Raw genomic sequence first — 26,514 nt, 5'->3', positions numbered from 1 at the left:
TCCTCCTTCATCACAGGCAAATAAGTAGCTCCAGCCACTGTGGATGGATCATGTAGTCTTAAAATATACACAATGCTGCAATCAACCATTCTCCTCAGCTTGTACAAGAAAGACTGGGCTTGGTCTGCCGATGATACCCTAGGTCTGACCTTGATGAGGCAGGCAGTAGGGTATTTTCCATGATGGAATTCCACCTTTGGAATTGTTTTTTCTCCTTATCAGACTGAGGTTCTGAGTAAAACGCTGGAAGCGTTCCCAGTTATAGTCAATTGTGATTTAAAAAAACAGAACCTTTTTTTTTAAAGTAGTTCTTGGTTTCAATAGGCACCAGGCATTAGATTTTTAAATTAACGTACTATATTACAAATACCTTTCATTCCTACTTAAAAACTGGACTTCTCCCCTCCTTTTCACTGGTAAAGTGAAAGAATTTAAAGTTCTACCACTAACATTACCACTGCATTTTTAATAAGCCAATTTTTTTAAGGTACAGTTTGCATACAAGGCACTCATTTTAAGTATACATTGGTTAAGTTTTGACAGACATATATACTCATCTAGCCACTATCACAGTCGAGATCTAGAACATTTCCATCACCCAACAAAGCTCCTTCCTGTCCTTTGTGTTGCTTCTATGATAGTAGATAAATGCTGACATTTCTGAAGAAAGAAAAAGATTTCTTTAAGATGAAACTTGGAAACTATGCAAGTGGGAAAGCAGTAGGGAACAACTAGGACTTGGTCACAAGATTCACTGCAGCGCTGTTTAACAGTAAAAAAGCAGAAACAACCTCAATGTCTAAAAACAGAGGACTAACTAAATAAACAGAGGTATCCAGACAATGGACTATTAATGAAGTCATTAAAAATATCACACAGTATGTATGAAAAGGACCACAGTGTACAAGCAAGTGCAGAAAGCAGGTCACGTGAAAGAGTCTGAACCCTTCTTTGTGCGTAAAATCATTTATGCACACAGAAATATCTTCTGGAAACATCAAAATGGGGTAATAATGATGTTTCCTCTGGGTGATGGGGTTATAAGTGATTTTTATTTTCTCCTTTTTGTTTACATATATTCTCTATAATATACATGGACGACAAGGAGAAACATGGAAGTATTTTTAAAAGGAAAGAACATATTAAACTAACAAGATCAACTCAACATTGGCAGCAATACCAGAGCTCCTGACTCCTCCCTGGGCTCCTTCTACCACATCAGGAGTAACTACAACAGAGGGCTGTGGGGGCCCCAGCGGGAACCGTGGCTGCTGAGGTTCACTAGCGTCACAAAGTGCTAGACACACTAAGTAAGTGCATGTCCGTTCCTGCTTCTAGACAAGAACTCCACAGCTTCCACTGGATCTGCCCAAGTGGCCTTAACAGACACACACATACACGGGCGCACGTGGGTTGGGGGACACCTGCACCCCACCCTGGGTTCTTCTGATTTCACAGCTGCCAGCACAGTCGGAGCATGTCTGTTGCTCCCCCAACACGGGGCTGTGGGGAGTGAGGGGGAGAGGAAAGCAGAGGCTGCTCAGCTCCTACCTGCGCTGAGAAGCACATTGCGGGCCGTCGGGTGCCAGGCTACGATGCCAACTCTCTTTGAGTGGCCTTCTAAGATGACCACGGGCTCGGTCAGGGAAAGGGTGAGTCCATTTTCTGGGATCTGCCATACCTGTTGGAAGAGGAAGAAAGGTGATCCACATGAAAGTGGTCGGCTTTTGTTATCACGTTTACTGTGACCATCCTGTGGGAAGCCTCACTGTGCGTAAACAGAACGCACAGTGGTCTCCGGGTGAAAGGTAGAATGTGGTGAAACATGAATAGCTGTTTTTCAAATGGAGTAGGATAACAAAGAACAAAATATCCATAAGCTCTAAAAATGGTAGGCCTCTCTGGCTTCTACTTACTATTAGTGGAGATTTTATTTTATATTCACTGTTAAGTTAAAAACTCTCCAGTTAGAACCACACCAAAAAATTGAAAGAAAAATAAAAAATGACTGAAGCAAGCACCCACAAAAAGAAGCACTGGGGTGAAAACCCCTAGGTAAGCCCATGGTCTTGAGGGGAAAGCAAACTCTATCCACCAGAGGTTCTTGGGTGGCGGCATAGTTTTTCAAACATCATATTTTCTATAATTTTACATTGGGAAAATAAAAAGATACCTAAGAGTTTTATAACAAATACTGAAGAAATGTTCTTACAAAAGAAAAACCTTAATTGGACTTCATCAAAATTAAAAACTTTTGTGTTTCAAAGGATACCATCAAGAAAGGGACAAGACAACCCACAGAATGAGAGAAAATCATTTATGTCATATATCTGAAAAACGAGTTTTTCTAGACAATATAAAGAGCGCAATAAGAAAAGAAAAGTAATCCCATTTTTTAAAATGAGCAAGAAATCTAGCTATTTCTTCAAGGAAGATATACAAATGGCAAAAAAGCACATGAAGAGCTGTTCAACATTATCAGCCACCAGGGAAACACAAATCAAAACCACAACAACATATCACTTCATACCCACTAGAAGTTTGGAATTAAAAAGACAGATACCAACAAGTATTGGGGAGGATGTAGAGAATTCAGAGCCCTCATACACTGCTGGCTAGAATGAAAAAGAGTGTAGCCGCTTTGGGCAACAGTTTAGAAATTCATCAAAAGATCAAGCACAAAGTTACTCTATGATCCAGCAATTCCACTTCTAGGTATCTACCCAAGAGAAAGGAAAATATATGTTCTGCACCATAAACCTATTATTATTCATCACAGCCAAAAGGCGGAAACAACCCAAATGTCCAGCAACTGACAAATACAAGAAATGTGAAACACAAAGGAATATATGACCAAAGAAAGGATGAAGTTCTGACACCCTGGGCTTCCCTGTGGGTTCAGTGGTAAAGAATTCGCCTGTCGATGCAGCTTTGATCCCTGGGTGGGCAAGAGTCCCTGGACAGAGGAACCTGCCAGGATTCAGTCCATGGGATTGCGGAGTCGGACACAACTGAGCATGCACACATTGACAGGTGCTACAACGTGGAGGAAGCTTGACAATGTTAGGTTAAGTAAAAGAAGCCAGTGATGACAACCCACATATTGTAGGATTCATGCATATGAGACGTCCAGAAAGGAAAATCTACAGAGGCAGAAAGTTTATTAGTGGTTGCTTAGTGCTGGGGGTGTGTGTGTGCGTGTGCAACAGCTCAGAACATGGGGTTTCTTTCTGAGGTGGTGAAAACATTCTAAAATTGTCTGCGGTGATAAGTGGCACATATCTGTGAATACACTAAAGACCACTGAATTGTACACTTTAAATGGGTGAGCTATATGTAAATTAAATCTCAATAAAGCTGTTAAAACCAGATATTAAATAACATTTAAACTTTTGAGAAGATTAAAACAATTATTTTCTTCTGTATGAAGATTAAGTAAATCTTCTGCCATAAAAGAGTTTATGCAACTAGTTCGTAACAAATTTAGAACTTGCCAGTGGAAAAAATCATGCTCAACAGTGGAACAAGTGAGAAACAGAATTTTCCTTTGTTGGGGATTTTTAAGGAGGAGACAAACAACTGTCTGTTTTCAATTGCTTAGTGGAGGCAGAGTCTGGATTAGGAGTGGTTAAGGTTCAGCTCGGTTCTGTTGTCCTGCAAAGAATCAGAACAAAAAGGGTGCCAGTCTGAGGACTGCAGGAAAGTCGTGAATTATGGGATTATTCATAAACCTGACTTCTGAGGGCTTAGGAAAACCACCTAATTTCCCCTGAATGCTCCATCATTCAGCGGGTTTTAAGGCAGATGTGAACCAGCATGGGAAGGCAAGGGGCACCGACCTTGCTCCTTCCCACCCATCACCCAGACCAGGCTTCTCTCCTCCGAACAAAACAGACTCTGGCCTGTGGCCCCCTCTCTTGGAGTGTGGGTATCTGCTACCCTCTAGTGTTACCTGTTTGCTTTCCCCTGTTTTTATTCAAGGGTTTATGATCAGTAAATCAGCTCCACATTGAACTTGGCTATTTGAAAGTAAAGCAGGACAGAAATTTTGAACAGAAAACAAGTACTGATTTAATCGAAGCACAAAGTCGGCAGAGAAACAGTTAGGAAGTGGGACTTCAATGACTCAACAGGAAATGCAGTTTGCAAAATGAATTCTGACCAGGCTTGGGACAGAAAGCATGTAATTCCACATGCTGTCTCCAGGTGGCACTGTGACCACGGGCTGCCGGGTTTTCCCACAAGGATCATAAAACCTTCAGTGCCTGACTGACCCCGATTAAATAGTGCATTTTCTAAATCCCTAATGAGGCGTGGAGTGATGGGTGGCTTTGGATATAATCAGCATTTCCTGTCTTAAACATGAGAGCTCATAACGGTACTTCATCTCTTCTTTCTCAAGTTTCTTCCTCCATCTTTTCTTTGGATGGCAAGGAGATTTTAGTCATGGAGCATAATATTTATTATATACTTTTAAAAATGAGGAAATTCTTTGTCTCTTCTTTATCTAACTTTTGGCAGACCCATGGTTCCATCAACAAGGCTTATGCATTTCACGCAGACACCTAACCCATCGTACTACCTCGGTCACTCACTCAAGAGCACTCTCCTTGAGTAGCCACCGTAACACAGGCCCACCACCAGGCAAGGAGGAGAAGGACAACTGAACTTAGATCCTGCTCTCAAGAGGTTTATAGTCTTAACAAAGCAGAGTGGTCGGTCTATGAGACCGAAAGTCAAAGACAGCAAAGTCGAACAGAAAGCTGGAGCATGGGCTTGGGAGCCAAACAGATCTTCCTTCCACTCCAGCCCAGGCCTCTTACGGTGATGGTCAAAGGGCTCAGCACAGGAAAGGGTCAGACTTCATTTAGTGCTGTGAGAAAGTCCTGGAACAGTGCCTGACACACAGTCAGTGCCCCCAGTACAGTGCAGGGGTGAGGAATATCCTAATTCTTCTACATATCAGCTGTATGACCTTAGGGACATTCACCTAACCTATCTGGACCTCAAGCTTCCTCGCCTATAAAATGGGAATAGTAAGGAATTTGCTCTCACTGGGGTTGTCCGGAGACCAATGCAACAACATGAATCTAAAGCACTCAGAACAACGCCTGGCCTAAGGCAGGCTCTGGGTAAGTGTTAGCTGTAGTTGTTACTTGTCTTTTTCACTAGGAAACCACAGAGTCTACATTACCAACACGACATTGATATGAGCTAAGTGGAGTGAAAATTAAGTGTCACGAGGTTGCCTTCCTGCCACCTGAGTCTGGTACATCCAGGAAGATTCCCTGAGGAGACACCTCTAAGGATGAATAGGAGTTAGGTGACAGGTGGAAGCAGGAAAGAAAGAAGGGGAGAGGGAAGGAAGGAAATCAAGGATCTAGTTTTAAAAGAAAACAGCTGTAGGGAGCAATTTTCTAAAGAGTAGATGCTCCAAAGAGGCTGGCTGAGGGGCTGGGAGACAGCAGAGTAAGAAGATAACCCTGGCAGGAGAGTCCAGCAGGAGGGGACAATGACTGTGTGGGGAAACTCCTGTTCGAGGAGACACAGACAGCAGCCCTCCAGCCTCTGCAGGGAGGAAGGTGGACTCGGGAAAGGCCTGGCACACCTATAGGTCCTTCCACACGAAGTGGACACAGCCCTGCGTGGTGCCCGCTGAGCTGGCTCACAGGCCCGCTGGCACGTGGCTCTCTGCCCTTTGCTGGGCTGCCTGCTACCGCCACAGCGGCCTTCCAGTTTGGACTGGAGAGGTCGTGGGAGTCCCATTCAGTCTATGTTTAGTTTTCCTGCGCACGACCTGGGATGCAGGCTGGTGTGGACGCTGGCCAGGATATCAGAGACCAGGTCTCCGCCAGAGCTGGGACGCTAACTGGCCACGTCAGCATGAAAAAGGGGCTTCACTTCCAGGAGCCTCAATTTCCTTGTTTGATTCAAGGGACAGCAGCAGCTCTGCCCTCTCAGGGTAACTGGAAAGGTCAAACACGTCGAAACATTCTGCACCCCTAAGCACCACCCAAAGGTGAACTACTGCAAACGGAGTGACCTTTGACTAAACTGTCACCTCTCTTGGGCCTGGGTTTCCTGAGTAGTAAAATGGGACATGCTCCTGCCTCACTGTGCTGTTAACAGTGATTAAATACAATCACCACATGAAGGCTTAAAACAGCGCCTGGCAAATAAAAAGGATCTACGTTCATGATTATTTTTCTTGTTGGAACTGTGACCCCTAAGACCCCAATATGTAATTTTAAGTCTGAACAGCAGGATTCTTGGCAATGAAATTAATTTGTCTTCAAATTAATTCAGCCCTGTACCTAACTGCCTAATTTATGTCCAAGATATCCCATGTGTGAAAGCTCTAGTTCACGCCCAGCCAGTCAGCACAGAGAAGATCAGCTCTCATCTCCAGGCTGGTCCGCTAGCTCCTCTGTGCTCCGTGGCCTCGGCAAGGACTCTGATACCACTCGCTCTTCCAGACTCATACTCGGGGAGCAGCGAGGAAAAGAGGCCTCAGATACCCTCTGCTGAACCCTCAGCGGGCATTCAGCCTGGCAGCCACTACAAGCTATCCCCTCACCTCCTGGCTTTTTTCTTATTTTTTAAAATAATACTGCGTATTCCTGGCATTTTCTGTGTGGATGATACATTACTAAGGCAATGTTTTATCTTGTTTCGTTTTGAAAGAAAGAAAGAAAGGAAGTGAAGTCGCTCAGTCGTGTCTGACTCTTCGCGACCCCATGGACTGTAGCCTACCAGGCTTCTCCGTCCATGGGATTCTCCAGGCAAGAATACTGGAGTGGGTTACCATTTCTTTCTCCAGGGGATCTTCCCGACCCAGGGATCGAACCTAGGTCTCCCGCATTGGAGGCAGACGCTTTAACCTCTGAGCCAAAGAAAGGGGGAAAAAACACCACCAGTCTTTAGGGCTTTCAGATGAAAAAGTGAATCAGTGAGTGAAAAGCCAACATGGTTCTGGAAAAAAACAACTTTAAGCCCCTGTTCAGGAATAACTGGCCTCCTTTTCCCACGTGAATTTCTGAATATGAAAAAAGACAGGTCCAGAGAACAGTTCTAACAGGAAAAAAGTGAGGAAAATTAAGAAAAGCGGACTTCTCTCAAAGCAATCATTTTAAAGTGTATCTGTTTGACGGTTTTATTTCTCAAACACAGCGCAAATTTAAAGCAAACAGAAAGTGTTTCCAGACACCGCTTCCCTGCTTTAATTACCCGTCGTGAACTTGCTACCGGGCCAGCTACTGCAGTTATGGCCACAAAAAGGAGGATTCCCCACAAAGGCTGCGTTTTTTAAACACAGAAGAAATCAACTCCAAAGGCAGAATGAAGGAAAGCGCTGATCTGAAGGGACAGGGAGAGGCTGAGACTGCAGCCGCTGCAGAGCAGCAAACCGCCCTCCACCCCCCGCCCCGGCAGAAGCCGCCGTCCAACCACCCCCGCGGGCAGGACACCCCTCACGAACCGTGACACTGAGAACAACGCTGGTCTTGAGAAAATCAAGAACTGAGAGTGGGGTTCCGATGTGCCAAGGAATAGCCACTTGGCCGATGGCCCAGATGCAATCTGGACAGAATGGAAATAACAAGTCCTGCTGAATGACTGAGAGGGGTTGGAGCCCTGGGGAATGCGCTCTCATCACCAACCACGTCACTTCCATCTTTATTTCAAGGCAAAGCCCACAATAGGAAAATTTACAACGGACGCAAAACTGGCTAAACTAGGGAGCTGATCACTGTTGATGTCCACAGGAGTGTTAAGACTGATTCGGGAAAAGGGAACAGTGGCCATTTAAGCCTCGTCATCTGGGACCATCAGAACCTCCAGCTGAAGACAAGTAAGAGTGCTCCTCCTGCGGGAACATCCCCTCTCCCAGACTCTGGAAGAGCCAACCAGGCGGCCCCACTGTCTGGACAGCTGCTCTTTTGCATTTGTGTTTGCAGATAAGGGACAGTGTTGAATCGACACCATTCACTAAACCTACCTTGGTTGCTATTTGTATTATATAAGGTGTTGTTATTTTCCTGGAGCTAAAATTTTCCCAAATAAAACACTCAACAGCTGCAATCTTTCAAACTCTCTGTGAGGAGATTTTGTTAGAGAAAAGAACTCACAGTATCAAAAAATCTGGAAAACCTAGGAGCAGAGTATAGTTTCCCGGAGCAGGGTTTATATCATTGCTATTTGCTTGTACAAAACATCACTTCAAGAAGCAGTCCACCAGGACTTCCCTGGAGGTCCAGGGGTTAAGACTGTGCACTTCCCCTGCAGGGAACACAGTGTCGATCCCTGGTCAGAGAACCAAGATCCCACACCACATGCCAAGTGGAGTGGCCAAAACATGAGAAGACAAGACAACAGCACATCAAGGGCAAACTACGCCTGTAAATTTACCTTCAGGTGGCTTCAGGAAGCCATCTCTAAATGATGAAGGGATGTACCATAAGGCTGGCATTCCTTCTCGAAAACTGCAATCAACACTAACATCAGTGTCACAGAATCAATGCAATGAATTAACCACCACTTAAATGCAGAGGACATCGCAGAATTACACCATAAATACAAGAAGCAGTTTTTAAAACTAATTTAATCATTTACCATTTGGTAAACTGGTTTTGTTGTATTTTTTTCTACTGAATTATCTGCTGAAGATATTCTTACTGCCATGAATCCTCTGTAAGTATACATCAAAACTCACTATAAGAAAAATAACTCATTATATATTTATACCTTCCTTGATCTTCTCAATTGGCGTATTTGTGTGTTTATTTATTTAATTTAGTTTTTGAAACAAGTAAGGTAGCTAAGGCTGAGAGCATAGATAAATATATATACGTGGCCTGGGACTTTCTCAGCATCCTTTCTCTACAAGAGCTGGGCCCTGATAGCATTTGCAGCTCCTGGGCTATCACCAGGAGGAAACTAGAGCCAACTTCTCTTCTTCTTCTTTTTTTAATTAATAAAAGCTGCTGTTTGAAATTATTTGATCTATTGTATGGTGTTCTTTTACCTTCAGAACAAGTGGAAAATGACGTATTAAGAAGCAGGTGGGGTAGATCAAATACTTCTTAAAAACTTTTTTTTCAACTGCTGAGTTATTAAAGCATTTTGTAATTAGCCCAATAATATCAAATGATTTGAGGCAAATTAAGCGATTAAAATACCAGCCCCATACTTAAGGGACTAAAAAAAAGCTGGAGGAAGATTTATCCCAAATTTATAAAATGTTCACTCTGGCAAAACCAATCAAGGGGCAACACGGGAGGATTCTGGGAAGACAGTGGTGTCAGCGGCAGATCTCCCCGAGTCCCTGCAGAAAAACACAGAGCACTCAGATGACAAAACAAAATACAGGGACCACATTTGCAGAAAACGAGGCGACGACCCAGATGCAAGCGGGTGGAGGAAAATCAACAACAGCCACACGACCTGTGTGCTGTCGGCCTCTGTGTGAAAAACTCATGGGGCAGCAACGGGGGGCCCACAGACCTGAGCAGAGCAGGCTGTTACGAGACCACAACGGAAACGGGAGGGGCTCTGCCTTCCCCAACAGTGGACGAGAACAGGGGCCTGAAACAGCAAAGGTCTGAAGGGGCTGAGAAAGCTAGACCCCAGTATTCTAGAAGCCAGCCAGAGAGGACTCCCTTCTGAGACAGGCCCACACTGAGAGGCAATTCCAAGAAATCAAAGCAAAGCTGGGCAGGACCTAAGTGAGATGGACAAAGGAATCAGAAAGGTCAAATTAAAAGCAGGTCAGGAAATACACACCAAGCCACGGTGTTCCCCAGCACTACCTGAAAACGACAGAAGAGGGCGCTCTGCAAAGTTTGAATAGCTTTATAAACCAAGCCAGCTTTCAAAAGCTTTGGAAAAACTAAATTCACATAAAAATAAGAGAGAGCAAAAATAAACAAATAAACAAATAAATAAAGGCCCCAAAACTACGAGAAAAAAAGAGAATAAGGTACAGAATAGCACCCCGACAGACAATGCAGAACACTAACAAGATCTGCGCCAAAAAACGATTTAAATACTATCACACACGCTTCAAAAGACATTATTAAAAGAATAAGACAGGAAACGTTGTAAGTCTGAACTTGAAAAATTCAAGAACAAGGTGGTGGAAACCAAGAAAAAATTAGATCTCAAAGTAAAAGTACTTTAGAAACAAAGGCTAACAAAGAAACTAAGAGCAAACAGACACAAATAACAACCCCAAAGAAATAAAAGGTAAAAAGCAGAAAAATTTTAGCCTACAAGAAATGAGTAAGAGGGATGCCTCTGGTACGCCCATGCAGGGGGCCAAGGCCCGCAGACCCCAGTGTGGCTGAAGTCTGCAGGTCCCGCCATGTGTGCACACCCGAGGGGCTCCTGAGCCACCCGCTGCCCACAGGTCCAGTGACCCTGGGATGGAACCCTCGGAGGATCCGAACCTCTCCACTCCTCTTGCAGGTATCCGGGTTCCTGACCACGCCCTTCAGGCCCGACTCAGCCCAGGCATTTGGGGGACCACTTGCTTTCACCAGCGCCAACCTCAGCCCTCAGGCCAGCTCTCTGAATGTCGAGGAATTCCAAGACCTCTGGCCTTGTCTGTCCCTGGTGATTGACTGGGGACCAACTGGGGACAACCAGAGCCCTGAGGTTGACTAGGCTCAACTGTGGTCGATTTGCCTGTGCATGGAAAGTCTGGCATCCTTTGCCCGGTTGTGCCCTGGGGAGTATTGGGCCATCCTCCAGCAGTACGGGCTGCTCCCCTCACATGGATCCTGCCTGTGAAACTCTGGGGACAGAGGCCCGGGGACTGGTGCTGGACACTCTTGTGTCCAACTGCTGGTGGCTGGCAAGGGCTCTTTGCAGAGGCTGCTGGGGCTGCAGTGTTACTGGTCTGACCTTTTAAGGCAAAGTTTCTTTCTGAACACAATAGATAGACTAGGCCTCTGAAGCTGCTGGTTAAGCCTCACACCTGGTTGGGGAGGGGATATTTATTTATCTGTAATTTCATATATCAGTCACAAGCTGAAGAGAGGTTTTATGAACATTCCTAGGATGGCCTTGTTCTCATAAGTTTCTTCTTGTTTTGATTTCTGAAAAATAAATAACAGATTCGGAATCTAATGAGAGCCTCTTCTCTGGTGGACAGTGGCATTTCAGGTCCAAATCAGCTAACACCATCAGTTGGTGCTTTTTAAAAAGTCTCAAGTGACCAAAGGCATGAGTCTGTGCTCCTCAAGCTGGGGCGAAGTTAGCATATAAACTGTAGACCCAAACACTGCTTCCACTGAACCAGGGGCTGGTTCTGTGCTGTAACTGCCTGGTGGAGAGTCATCATTATGCTTTAATGGCAGGAAGTAATAAGCTCTTGGTGGGGCAGGGGCATGGTGTGTTTGGGTCCAAATGAAAGAATAGTGAAAAATAAACCTCTACTGTCTTTTTCAGCCTTTTTTTCTAATTTATTCATAATATAAATTATAATGAATTATACCTACAACACCTTTATTTAAATCCAGTGTCTACTCAGCAGCGTTTCTCTTTATCCAAATGTATATACCAAGTGTTAAACATAATTACTGTTGGGCATCTGAACTTTGTGTTTTCTTTAATAGACAGGAGTGCTATTAAACATCTTTGCAAATGCTAAAAAAAGAAGAAGAAAGGTTCGGAGAGAAACTGATAAATATCAAAGCTAGATAGATAATATCAAACATCAAAGAAAGACGATAAAGCACTTGGATAACAGGAGTCCCTGAAGGAAAAAACCAAAGCAAAAGAACAAATTTTGAAGACTTCTAAGTCAGGAAAACTTTCCTGGAGGGAAGAAAAAAAAAAAAAAAAAAAAAAGACCTGAAGCTACACTGAAAGAGCACATCACATACTCAGAAACACCAACTCAGAATAACCAAAAATAGTCTAGCAAAATTTACTACATTTTAAGAAAAAAACAAAAACCTTATGAACATCTAGGCAAAAAGAACATACTCTGTAAGGAAAAGAAAATTACACCATCATCTGGTTTTTTATAGCAACACTTTATGCCCAAATAAGATATTTAAATACTCAAGGAAATGCTGTGAGCGAGGATTTTATATCCAGAAAAATTTACCTTCAAGTATAAAGGTCAGAAAACAAAGATCACGGCATCTGGTCCCATCACTTCATGGGAAATAGATGGGGAAACAGTGGAAACAGTGCCAGACTTTATTTTTGGGGGCTCCAAAATCACTGCAGATGGTGACTGCAGCCATGAAATTAAAAGACACTTACTCCTTGGAAGGAAGGTTATGACCATCCTAGATAGCATATTCAAAAGCAGAGACATTACTTTGCCAACAAAGGTCTGTCTAGTCAAGGCTACGGTTTTTTTCAGTGGTCATGTATGGATGTGAGAGTTGGACTGTGAAGAAAGCTGAGCGCCAAAGAATTGATGCTTTTGAACTGTGGTGTTAGAGAAGACTCTTGAGAGTCCCTTGGACTGCAAGGAGATCCGACCAGTCCATCCTAAAGGAGATCAGTCTTGGGTGTTCATTGGAAAGACTGATGCTAAAGCTGAAACTCCAATATTTTGGCCACCTCACGAGAAGAGTTGACGCACTAGAAAAGACCCTGATGCTGGGAGGGATTGGGGGCAGGAGCAGAAGGGGACAACGGAGGATGAGATGGCTGAATGGCATCACTGACTTGATGGACATGAGTTTGCGTGAACTCCGGGAGTTGGTGATGGACAGGGAGGCCTGGCGTGCTGCGATTCATGGGGTCGCAGAGAGTCGGACACGACTGAGCGACTGAACTGAACTGATAAAGGTCACAACAAGCCGCTGTCAATATAGAAGAGTTTAGAGCACGTGTTCCCACGAGCCTTTCCTAGTTGATTCCGTCCCTTGGAACTGCTCCTCAGTGTGGATCCAGCCCATCCCAGCAGGGAGCCCTCTCAGGTTGGTTTCCAGAGAACTGGGGTCTACAATCTACCAGAGGAGGAGTGTCAGATGATCCAAATGACGTTTTTTTAACTCCTTTCAGCAATCATGACAGTGGTGATACTATTGGTATTTTTAGTGTGAGACTACTGTGTGTATACCGTGAAACAGCAAATGAGATAGATTAGAATATTTTAATTCATCCTGACTCCCTGAAAACCAGGATTCTGGGTATGAAAGAAAGGAGACAGAGATGTATTATTAAAGAAGTCAGATAAAAACTCTATAGTCCTGACTTTGAACTAGCAAGATTAAAACTAAGTCACAAGGTATCATATCTTTAAATATATATGTATATTCTGAACAAATTTACCACACGGTCTTATAAACAATGATCACCACAGTAACAATGAGCATCCCTAAGCACCCAGACGGTGACCGAGAAATTCTATTTTCCATTCAAAGAAACCAGAGCTTCTGAGAGAAAGGCCGATTCGAGGTGTGTGGCTAGAGATGTCCAGGATGGGCCTTGGACACTTCGACATACCAAAGAGTAAGGAAGCAACAGAAACAAGCAGGGTCATGTCAGAAGGACTCGGGAACTACAGACAGGTTCCCATTAGCAAAGACTGAATGAGCTGAGCTTTGAAAGAAGAACTGTAATGGATCAAAAACTGTGAAATAAGTTCAAATCCATAAGTTCCATATGAAATGAAAGGGGAAGAAAACCTCCAAAGGAAAAACTAATTGGTCACCTTCTGAGGAAGACCGAGAACCAATTCATTATCTTGAAAACTTGGTAAATAAAAGGAAAGAATCAAATGTTTACCCTGCTTTCCTGTATGAACTATATACTCCTGGGTAACTACATAGATAAGAGGGAGGACTAGCTTACAACTTTTACCAGCTGAAAACTGAAAACAACTGATATCCAGTAACTATGCAAATTTTAAAAAAGAGAAAAAAAAAAAAACAGGCATCTTGAGACCTCATGCCTTGAGGGAAACCAGGGCTGGAGCTCTAGGCTTGTCAAAGGGTTGGAATCTAAATCTAATCACACTCCAGGATGCAGCTGCCAACTCGCAGGGAATCTGAAGGACAGAGAAGCAGGTTGAACTGGACCATGAGGGTGCAATCAGCAGAATCTAGACTGCTGGAAGCTTCAGGTCGAAGGTCAGGCATCTCCAACAAGGAAAGGATGGAGGAGGAGCTCCTCCTGTAGACTAGGAAAGACTTAAAAGACCTACCAAGCTCTTAAAACTTGGAAGACTGAGCTCTAGCATCATCCAGAGATACACGTTTACATGATTAAAACCACAAAGACAGGCAAAGAGGTGAATTTACTGGTTACTTGTGGAGGGAGGGGTGGCTCAGGATTGGGGTGGGCATAGGAAGAGTCTGAGAGGGCTGGGAGAATCCCACTTCTTGACCTGGGTGGTGGTCACAGGATGTTCACTCTCATAAATCTCTCAATTCACTTTTTCACTTAACTGTTTAGTGTGTTTTATAACACAAAGGTGGTTTGTTTGTTTGTGTTTTAAAGGGTAACATGACCAATAATGCTGGAGATGAGGAGAGAAGGGTCAAACACCCTTCTCTAAGAAAGGTTAAGGTTTCTTAGATTAAGATTTGGCATTGGGTCGGAACACTGTTTCTCTCCCTTAGCAAAATGTATCTGCAGCCATTCAAATGATCAGTTTAGCAAGGCATGTTAAATGGAACAATTCCTTTTAATAGCAGCATATTTCTTTAATATGTTTTGGCTGCCAAAATCATGAGATCACAGGAGGAGTTATCCTCAGCCAAAAGTCCATGAGAAAAATTGGTAAATGTTTAAATGGCACAGTTCAGGAATTAATTTGTGTTTATGTAAAATAATTATAATTAACAAAGCCTTCCAAACAATGTTTCTAGGTCTGGTTCAGTGCACAGAAACCCAAGAGGGAGCTACCCGAGCACGGTTCTTGCAGCTCTCCACTGCCAAGTGAGAGGCTGCCTTAGGGAAGACCTGCTCCCATCCAGACCTGACTTCAGGACTCCCCTTCCGCACTCAGGCTCAACCTTTCCAGCAGATGTTGGGATAGGGTTAAAAATGCATCCAAACCCATAATTACATTTGAAGGCTAAGAAGAACATAATCAAGAACAAGAAGCTTCACTTTCAAAAGTACTCCTTCCTTCCACCAAAGCCTGGTTTCACACATAACCTACTTTCAGAACCTAGGGCACATAAAGAACTTACTTTAAAAATCTTTCAAGTTGGATGTTTGCAGAGAAAGGACTTTCTTAATCAGGGTCCACAAACATTAGCTTGGAAATAAGCACTTGCAAAAAACTCATTAGTATCTCTCAGTATCTGTTTCATGTCCCATTTATCTGTATAACCTCTGGCATCATATTTCACTGGAATATGCAATTCATGCTAACAATTTTCTCTGCCTTTTTGGTGGGGAGGAAGGTTATGCTGTCCAATGGCATTCATGGAAATATTTGAAAGTCACTTTATCTTTTCTAAAATCTTCCCAACCATGCAGATGTGTCAACTGTTAACAAGGAAGAAGACACACACACACACTCTCTCTCTCTCTCATGCGAAAGAAGAAAAAAAGACAATAGAGTACAACTCCTTGATATAAGGGCTTGTAAAATGGTTTACCAAAGTTAAACTTTGATATTGCTAAATTCTTACATAATACAATGGACAATCAAAGCTACCACGATTTTCTGCATTTCAAACCTCCTCATTGGCCTGCGTGCCCACCATACCACGGGGACTTACCATAACAGTGCAGTCCTCCGAGCCGCTGGCAATGACCTGGTCGTTGTGTGGGCACCAGTCTATGTCCAGCACTGGTCCTGTGTGGCCACATACTGTGGGGTAGGATTTGTCAATTCGACCAGTCTGAAAGGAGAGAGAAACATACCTAGTAGGTATCATCAAGGCCACAGAGTCTGTATGTTTTCTCAGATCCATTTTTCCTTTATTACCTCTACCCTGAACTCTCAACACTCTACCAATGATCATGTTCATTCAGATCAGCCAACGTCAACCAATAAGAACTGTCAACTTCCATTTCTAGAAATAGTTACTACTGCTGCTGCTGCTGCTGCTGCTAAGTCACTTCAGTCGTGTCTGACTCTGTGCAACCCCACGGACAGCAGCCCACCAGGCTCCCCCTGTCCCTGGGATTCTCCAGGCAAGAACACTGGAGTGGGTTGCCATTTCCTTTTCCAATGCATGCAAGTGAAAAGTGAAAGTGAAGTCGCTCAGTCGTGTCTGACTCTTCACGACCCCATGGACTGCAGCCTTCCAGGCTCCTCCGTCCATGCGATTTTCCAGCAAGAGTACTGGAGTGGGGTGCCACTGCCTTCTCCAAGTTACTACTGAGGACACTCAATCAAACAAAGGAGCTACATTTCCAGAACCAGAGATTTAATTAATCAATGGCATAAAGAGACACAGCAAAAAAGAAAAACTTTTTACCAAAACACAATTCTAACAAATAGCTGAATTGTAAATTATAGGTGTTTCTACTGTTTAGAAAAAAAAAAAACTAGTATTACTCAAAGCGTAAAATATAACCTTTAATATAATAAGCTAATACCCTTGAATATATACAAATTAACAGCTCTGGAAGTGGATGGCACTGTGAGCAAGCAAGTGACGGTAATACAAAGAAAAGCTTTCACCAGTACTCGGGGGCTGAAGGACATAGGATGTGCCAAGGTCTCTGCTGTCTTCAATCAACAGAAATGCCAGCTGGGCCTTCTAATTTACCACTTTAGCACTCAGGCACTACCCAGATCCACATTTCATTAAGAACACAACTTTTAAGATTGGTCACAGCAACCATCACAAGGTGCTCATGTTACACACTTGAACCTAACAAGCCAATGTGGCTTATTGGACCAATTCTGTGTTAACCAAGACAAATGCTCTTACAACAACAGGTATATAAAAGCTGGCTCCTTTTTAAAAGGTTAGTGCCAGTCCTTTCTGAGGTCCTTCTACATGTGCTAAACACAGGTGGACAGAAAGGGATCACCACAGTGTAAACCAACCTCTCCTGTTATGGCCAAGTGTCACAACACAGGAGCAGGCTTTTTGGAAAATGTTTAAGATCAGTAAATTTGGATTTCTTCACTGACTACGGAAATCTCCAGGGAAGCAGTGTGCTAAAGCAGAGATCACAGGCTTAGAGTCAGAGAGAGATGGGTTCAAACCCAGGCTCTCTTGGTTAAATAGCATATGATCTCAGACAAGTAATTTCTCTAAGCTTCAGCTCATCACCTGTGAAATGAGTAATAATAATACTTACCTAGGAGGAGTACCATGAAGAGGAAATGAGAAATGAGGTAAATCATAGCCCAGCATTACAATGATCTATATAACATCTATAAAAAAATTATAGTACTGGAATACAGTAAACACTCAATGAAAAACTGGCACTTATTGCTAGTTTTTCCTGCATAACTTATTAACTTACTCCATCATTAAGAGTTACAAATGTGTTATCTGTGCAATTTGGGCCAGACACTGAGCTGAGTGCTGGAGACAGAGGTAAGCAGGGAGGCCTGGCCTGGCCGAGCGTGGAGTCCATCTAGAGCTCTAGTTACAGCGCAGCACGAGATGTGCGGCGGCAGGAGGCCCGGCGGCAGGGACGCAGGAGGACGCTCAACCAGAGGTGTCGGCTTAGTCTCTGGGAGGGTTTTCTGCTGAGAAAGCTGAGTTCTCAGCTGAGGGGTGAAGATGGACCAGCCTACAGACCTGAAGCCTGGGTTTTTTCACACACTGCCCCTTTCTCTTGCAAAACTAATGCAACCCAGAGTGTGGGTCTCCTGAATCAGTATTATAGAGAACCTGGGTCATATATGAGAAGCCATGTGGGTCACTGACGGGCCACAGAGCAGCAAAAGTCAGGGACCAGGTGCCAGGGCTGGGGTGTGGCATTGCCTTTTTGTCCCTGAGGCCCTGGCCAAGCCTCAGTTCCTCACCTGTAAAACGAGAACCCTACAGTTCTTTCTTCCAGAACTGATGTGAGAACTGACTGACATAATCAAGGGAAAGCATGCGGTACTGTCCCAGCAATGTTGCCAGAATTCAACTGCTGGAACCCACTCTATCAACATCCCTGACCATACCCTTCCATAAAGAAGGAACTGTCACCAAGCACCTCAGCCAGGAGTTTCCAACCTGACTCTCCCTGTGAGTACTCCTCCCCGGAGCTCCTGCCCCAGGTAACAGTCTACTGCTCAAGGTGCTGGCGGTGAACTCACTCGTGTTTGTTTCCTAATATTATTATCGTTATATTATGCATTATTATCATTATTTAAACTATACAGTAGTTACTCTCTTGAATGTGTGACATTTTGTAATTTAAAACATTCTGAGACATGAGCCCCACGGTGGGATCTGATACATTGCAGCAGACATTGCAGAAGGAGGGGATGCAGGAAAGGCAGATGAACGCGGGGGATTTTTCCGGTTTAACTGAAGGTGAAGTCTTCAGATTGAAGAGGCACAAGTCCCAAGGAGAACAACTAAAAACAAATCCACATTTATTCACATCCTAGTGCAATTCCAAAACACCGAAAACAAAGACAAAATCTCAAACAAAAGCAGCCAGAGAGAAAAGACAAATTACTTGGAGAGAGCGTGACTAGGTCAACTGTGGGCAGACTTCTCAAAAGCAAGTACAGAAACAAAGATGTGGGGAAAATATCTTGGAAATGCTAAGAAAAACAACCACCTGTGCATTCTATACCCAGATAAACTGTCATTCAAAAGTGATGGATGGCCAAAAAAATGGGACATTTTAAACAAAAAGATACTGAAAACTTAGCATTTAAAGACTCTTATGCAAAGAATTAAGTTCTTGGACTTATTTCAAAGATAATTTCAAAGAATTAAGTTCAAGGGCTTATTTCAGGAAATAAAAGTTAACCAAAAGAAAGAGCTGGGATCCCAAATCAAGCAGTGAGCAAAAAAACTGGTAAATGTGATCAGTGTAAATGAGCACTGACTGTATAGAACAGTAGTAATTATGAGTAACTGCAATAGAGGTAAGACAAGGCACATATTAACATCGTTTCCAAACACAAATTAAATATTTATTTTTAACATGACCAATTAGGATACCACAAAGTCAATCTCAAAAAATACAAAGGAATCAATATCCTAAAGTGCATGTTCTGAGTACAATGCAATACAATTAAAAATTAACAGAAAAATATAAACCAAAAATCTCCAATGCATCTGAATTACTCAATAATTCACATAGAAAATCAAAACTGGCCAATAGCCAATAGAAAAAGGTTAAAAAAAGAAAAGTTAAAGTGTAAGAAAAAGGTTAAAACTAGTCAGTAAATACATGCCATATCAAAACTTGTGGAATATAGCTAAAACAAATCTTAAAATTCCAGAAAAAATAAGCCATCTCCTAGAAAATATGTGATGTATCAAAAGTTTTTCAATAAACAGGAAACCTAGACAGACCCAGAACCGTAAAAGAACCAGCACAAAACCAATCAGTCAGTAAACTCCAAACGTAACAGACCTGGATGGCTGTACAGATGAGTTTTATCCAACCAACATTCCCAGAGAACAGAAAATCAAGGCACACTGCTGAACCCATAACCTAAGGAATGTACCACCTAACATGAAGGAAACCTACAGGACATAAATATTGATGCAAATATCCCTCAAAATGGGGGAAAAATGTAAACTAAATTCAGCAGTGTAGGTTGTTCACAAAAAACATAAGTAAAAAGATATGTTGCAGAATGGGAGATTTAATATTTGTATTAAATATCTGTATTTAATATCTGTATTTGTACACTATTACATGCATGTATACATAAAATGTGTATCTGACAAAATCAACAACACTTTAATAGAATAAGGGGCAAATGACAGGAACAAGGATCCACAGGGAAGGAAGCCTGAAAAGCCAACAGATGTATGGAAAGCACTCCATTTCACTGGTAATCAGGGGACTGCAAATTAAAATAAGGTAATAAAGCCCAGGCCCAGACGGCTTCACAGGTGAATTCTACCAAAAATTTAGAGAAGAGCTAACACCTATCCTACTCAAACTCTTCCAGAAAATTGCAGAGGGAGGTAAACTTCCAAACTCATTCTATGAGGCCACCATCAACCTAATACCAAAACCTGACAAAGATGCCACAAAAAAAGAAAACTACAGGCCAATATCACTGATGAACATAGATGCAAAAATCCTTAACAAAATTCTAGCAATCAGAATCCAACAACACATTAAAAAGATCATACACCATGACCAAGTGGGCTTTATCCCAGGGATGCAAGGATTCTTCAATATCCGCAAATCAGTCAATGTAATTCACCACATTAACAAATTGAAAAATAAAAGCCATATGATTATCTCAATATATGCAGGGAAAGCCTTTGACAAAATTCAACATCCACTTATGATAAAAACTCTCCAGAAAGCAGGAATAGAAGGAACATACCTCAACATAATAAAAGCTATATATGACAAACCCACAGCAAACATTATCCTCAATGGTGAAAAATTGAAAGTATTTCCCTGAAAGTCAGGAACAAGACAAGAGTGCCCACTTTCACCACTACTATTCAACATAGTTCTGGCAGTTTTGGCCACAGCAATCAGGGCAGAAAAAGAAATAAAAGGAATCCAAACTGGAAAAGAAGAAGTAAAACTCTCACTGTTTGCAGACGACATGATCATCTACACAGAAAACCCTAAAGACTCCACCAGAAAATTACTAGAGCTAATCAATGAATATAGTAAAGTTGCAGGATATAAAATCAACACCCAGAAATCCCTTGCATTCCTATACACTAATAATGAGAAAGTAGAAAAAGAAATTAAGGAAACAATTCCATTCACCATTGCAACGAAAAGAATAAAATACTTAGGAATACATCTACCTAAAGAAACTAAAGATCTATATATAGAAAACTATAAAACACTGATGAAAGAAATCAAAGAGGACACTAATAGATGGAGAAATATACCATGTTCATGGATCGGAAGATTCAATATAGTGAAAATGAGTATACTACCCAAAGCAATCTACAGATTCAATGCAATCCCTATCAAGCTACCAGCGATATTTTTCACAGAGCTAGAACAAATAATTTCACAATTTGTATGGAAATACAAAAAACCTCGAAGAGCCAAAGCAATCTTGAGAAAGAAGAATGGAACTGGAGGAATCAACCTGCCTGACTTCAGGCTCTACTACAAAGCCACAGTCATCAAGACAGTATGGTACTAGCACAAAGACAGAAATATATATCAATGGAACAAAATAGAAAGCCCAGAGATAAATCCACACACCTATGGACACCTTATCTTCGACAAAGGAGGCAAGAATATACAATGGATTAAAGACAACCTCTTTAACAAGTGGTGCTGGGAAAACTGGTCAACCACTTGTAAAAAAATGAAACTAGAACACTTTCTAACACCATTCACAAAAAATAAACTCAAAATGGATTAAAGATCTAAATGTAAGACCAGAAACTATAAAACTCCTAGAGGAGAACATAGGCAAAACACTCTCTGACATAAGTCACAGCAGGATCTTCTATGATCCACCTCCCAGAATACTGGAAATAAAAGCAAAAATAAACAAATGGGATCTAATTAAAATTAAAAGCTTCTGCATAACAAAGGAAACTATAAGCAAGTTGAAAAGACAGCCTTCGGAATGGGAGAAAATAATAGCAAATGAAGCAACTGACAAATAACCAATCTCAAAAATATACAAACAACTTATGCAGCTCAATTCCAGAAAAATAAATGACCCAATCAAAAAATGGGCCAAAGAACTAAATAGATATCTCTCCAAAGAAGACATATGGATGGCTAACAAACACATGAAAAGATGCTCAACATCACTCATTATCAGAGAAATGCAAATCAAGACCACAATGAGGTACCATTTCACACCAGTCAGAATGGCTGCGATCCAAAAGTCTACAAGCAATAAATGCTGGAGAGGGTGTGGAGAAAAGGGAACCCTCTTACACTGTTGGTGGGAATGCAGACTAGTACAGCCACTATGGAGAACAGTGTGGAGATTCCTTAAAAAACTGGAAATAGAACTGCCTTATGACCCAGCAATCCCACTGCTGGGCATATACACTGAGGAAACCAGAATTAAAAGAGACACGTGTACCCCAATGTTCATCGCAGCACTGTTTATAATAGCCAGGACATGGAAGCAACCTAGATGTCCATCAGCAGACGAATGGATAAGAAAGCTGTGGTACATATACACAATGGAGTATTACTCAGCCATTAAAAAGAATACATTTGAATCAGTTCTAATGAGGTGGATGAAACTGGAGCCGATTATACAGAGTGAAGTAAGCCAGAAAGAAAAACACCAATACAGTATACTAACACATATATATGCAATTTAGAAAGATGGTAATGATAACCCTGTATGCAAGACAGCAAAAGAGACACAGATGTATAGAACAGACTTTTGGACTCTGTGGAAGAGGGAGAGGGTGGGATGATTTGGGAGAATGGCATTGAAACATATATACTATCATGTAAGAAATTAATCACCAGTCTAGGTTCGATACAGGATACAGGATGCTTGGGGCTGGTGCACTGGGATGACCCAGAGAGATGATATGGGGAGGGTGGTGGGAGGGGGGTTCAGGATTGGGAACTCAGGTACACGTGGCAGATTCATGTCAATGTATGGCAAAACCAATACAGTATTATAAAGTAAAAAAAAAAAGTTTAAGTCACCTAGTAGAGTGACTGATATGTAGTGAATCACCATTAAATAAAATTGATAATATTAAAATAAAATAAAATAAGGTAATAATATTTGACCCCTATTAAAACTGGCAAGAATTTAGAAATCTAAATACAAGTGCTAGCAAAGATGTTGGGAAAGGGGAACTCATAAAAACTGCACCCAGGAGAGTATCCTGCTGCAATTCCTTTGAGAGCAGCCTGGAAACAACTGGAGTGGAAGATGCCCACCCCTCGGCAATACCACTTCTACATGGTCTGTCCCATATTTCGCACAAGAAGGGTATTCATGGCAGCACTGTTGGAAATAGTGAAAAAAGCAGAAGCAATTTAACTGTCCTTTGGTATAAGAATAAGTAAGCATCACTTATATAAAAGTTTAACATATAGAAAATAACAGTCTGTGTTATAGGTGTATGTACATGGGAACCCACTCCAGTGTTCTTGCCTGGAGAACCCCAGGGACGGGGGAGCCTGGTGGGCTGCCATCTATGGGGTCGCAGAGAGTTGGACACGACTGAAGCGACGCAGCAGCGGCAGCAGCAGTACATGTAATAAAAGTACAAACTTATGATACACAGCAACTTCGAGAAGATGATTCCTCTGGGGAAGAAAAAAAGATGAAAAGGGGAATGGTGTTTTAGCTACATCTGTTATGCTTTACTGTTTTTCAAAAACAGAGATGAAACAAACATGGCAAAATTTTAACATCTGTTTAATCTTGTGGGTGAGCACAGGAATGTTCTATTATGTATAACTTGTTTCCTAGTTTTAAAAATAATTAAAATATAATAAAGTTGAGAAACACACTAATGCATTGCTATTAATTTACATTTTTAAAAAATGTTTAACTTTAGAAAATTTTTCTACCTGAATTGTTTTATTTGATCTCAGGGTCTCTGCATTCGGGGGCTCTCCCTAGCAAACCACTTGTGGCATTCTTAATGGTAGAGGACAGTCACTAAGCTCTCAAAAGCTAAGGACACCAAATAATCTTTTTCAATCTGGGCTAAGAAGAGCTTTTTCTTAGGTATACAGCAATCTTGAGGGGAATCTGGGAGTACATTAACACTGTGCTGTGCGTGCTCAATTGCTCAGTCCTATCCAACTCTTTGCAACCCCATGAACTGTAGCCCACTGGGCTCCTCTGTCCATGGGGATTCTCCAGGCAAGAATACTAGAGTGGGTTGCCATGCCCTCCTCCAGGGGATCTTCCTGATCCAGGGACCGAACCCAGATCTCCTGCATTGCAGGCTAACTCTACTGGCTGAGCCACCAGGGAACTAATTGTTCTTATATACTCAGAAGCTTACTAAATGACTTTTCTTTTTTAGGTTAAAATTACACAACCCTGGCCAAAAGTTAATAGCTACTTACCAGTATTCTTCAGTTAAGTAAGGTACCTGAGAATAGTAAGAAGCATTTCTGCATTCTCAACTCAGCTCCAACAAGTCTACACCATAAAAGTACTAAAGGACCCAACATTTTCACAGGGACTTGGATGTCATTTAAAGGACAAGTGCCACTTATTTCCCTCCTTTCTATTAAAAAAATCAGTAATAAAAATCACTAGTGCTTTCAGAAGACTTACATTACATGCTAAGAACTGTATGAAGATCTTTTATCTGCATTATCACAACTACCTGCATGATATAGCAACTCTATTATTCCCATTTTCTAGATAAAAAAATAGCAACAGAGAAAGCCAAGAAGCACAGATCGAAAATATCACTGACAATCCTACAAGGTTTCTACAGGGAAAGACAATTTCCACTATGCCATGAGGTTGTGAAAAAGGCATGAGAGTAAAGTGGAAATTATTGGGAGCTGGTCATCAGAAACCCAAAGTCAATCAAAAATGATACCCTGCAAACAGCTGCTTCCTCTGGTTATAACATCGCCCTAAATCCTTATAACAAATAAAGCAGGGAAAGTCACATCCTTCTGCAGCACAGCAGGAAGGGAATAGACTCAATGTCTGGTAGTGATAAAGGAACACGAGGCTGAACGTGTGAGAAACACTGCTGTTTTCAATGTGCACTGATGGTTTCACATGCAGGATGCTCTCCAAACACAGTCAAGCATCAGCCCTTGATTCCAAGGGCTTGCACATCCAAATAGTTTCTTACCCACAATAAAATCAAACCCAAAGCACAACAACATATTTCACCCATGAGTATGTATCTTTAAAAGGACGGAGCTGGGCAATTACAAACTGCTGAGAGCTCAAGTCCCTGGAAACCGAAGGAAACCATACAATAACGGCCTTATATGGTAAAGATGAGGGCATATCATTTAAGAAAGTCCTTCTGCGCCTGGACCTAATGAGAATGCACTTCTCATTCATAATCATGATACATCCTCATTTATCATCCAGTGAATAAACTGAGGAATCCATGTCTAATTCTAGATTGTGAAGGGCCATTCAGAAAGACATGACTACAAGTCATGGTGACAACATGGCTTACCTGCTCATCTAAGCAGCAAATTTAAATGAATGCAGAGGATGGAAGGAAGACTGACAAGAACTTAATAGCTGCTTTTAAAGTATCGTCTCTGGCTAAACAGTGATTTAAGAACTACTCATCAATTTCCCAAGGCTTATATATAGAATAATTTCATTTCCCAACAAATCAGTCCACTGTTTCATTAAGGATGCATCACCTCAGTTACATCATCTAAAATATTACTACTTTGCTAGCATGGAATTCAAAGCTTAGCTGAGACTAGCCAGTCAGATATAAATTTCCTGCTTTGAATAATTGTTTAAATATACTGATTACTTACTAGTTATCCCCATCACATGCCACAGAACAACTTCTATTGTACCTCTCCAGCTAAAACTCCAAGTGATGAGAATTACTAGCAAGTCAACTCAAGTGAAGAAAATGACCAACACCAAGGTTCCCAAAGGCTCTGGCTCAGACCCCACGCCTACACTTGTGGGATGTATCAGTGAAACAGGTCAGAGCACTGGCTTACAGACTATTATTACCTAAAGGACTCAGTGGCCTGCCGGAGACCCAGCAATATGAGCCCCGGGTAAAATGGCTCTCCGAAGTGCGTGTGTGGCTGGCACCAGTGACAGCTGGGACAGCAGTTTCCACGTGGCAGCCCAGGCTGAGGCTGACGGTTCTGACAGGTTCCAGCCAGCACTCCTGGTACCTGAGAACCACCAGGACACTGGCGCTGTCATTTACTCTGGGTTTGGGAAAAGTCCTCAAATATTTCAAAGTGGCTACAAGCCTCAGCACAGCTCCTGGAGACTGATGCTTCACTAAACCCACAGAGTTTGGGAACACTTTCCTCCCATAGGCTTTCTTGTCTCTTTTGGGGGGGTGGTGAACAATCAAAATTTAAGCATTAGTAAATATATCTTTGTAAAACTGCTCTAAGAAGGAATGCAATTTGAAATAAGTTGGCAAAAACATTCCTCCTTAGGCATAGCAAGTTCCACATAACTCTTCAAAATATTTCTAATTGCAAAGGTATTTCCCATTAGCTTGAATAGGAAACCACAACTGCTTCCACTTACATCTAACAGTGTGTCTTACTTATGTGTCACAGAGTGGAGTGTTAGTTGCTCAGTCATGTCCAACTCTGCAACCCCACGGTCTGTAGCCTGCCAGGCTCCTCCGTTCGTGGGATTCCCCAGGCAAGAATACTGGAATGGATCGCCATTCCCTTCTCCAGAGGATCTTCCTGACCTTACCTGTCATATCTCCTTTCAAAAAAGAATCCATGTTTAGGAAGTGCACTCATCACCTTCACTGAAGACACTACCATGCAATCAAAGCACTTCTGATA

General features: G+C 42.1%; 1 protein-coding gene across 1 annotated transcript in view; it reads right to left on the bottom strand.

Annotated features, from left to right (window-relative positions):
• CORO1C (coronin 1C) overlaps positions 1 to 26,514 on the bottom strand; it is a 77,076-nt gene that overhangs the window by 11,023 nt on the left and 39,539 nt on the right. Inside the window, exons 3-4 of the mRNA XM_052654316.1 lie at positions 15,702 to 15,824; positions 1,552 to 1,681 (exon numbers count right to left, since the gene is read on the bottom strand). Coding sequence (XP_052510276.1) covers positions 1,552 to 1,681; positions 15,702 to 15,824 — 253 coding nt within the window. The remainder of the gene's footprint in view (positions 1 to 1,551; positions 1,682 to 15,701; positions 15,825 to 26,514) is intronic.

Source organism: Budorcas taxicolor, chromosome 17, assembly GCF_023091745.1.
Source record: "Budorcas taxicolor isolate Tak-1 chromosome 17, Takin1.1, whole genome shotgun sequence".
Classification (NCBI taxonomy): domain Eukaryota; kingdom Metazoa; phylum Chordata; class Mammalia; order Artiodactyla; family Bovidae; genus Budorcas; species Budorcas taxicolor.
This window is presented reverse-complemented; position numbering and strand designations above follow the sequence as displayed.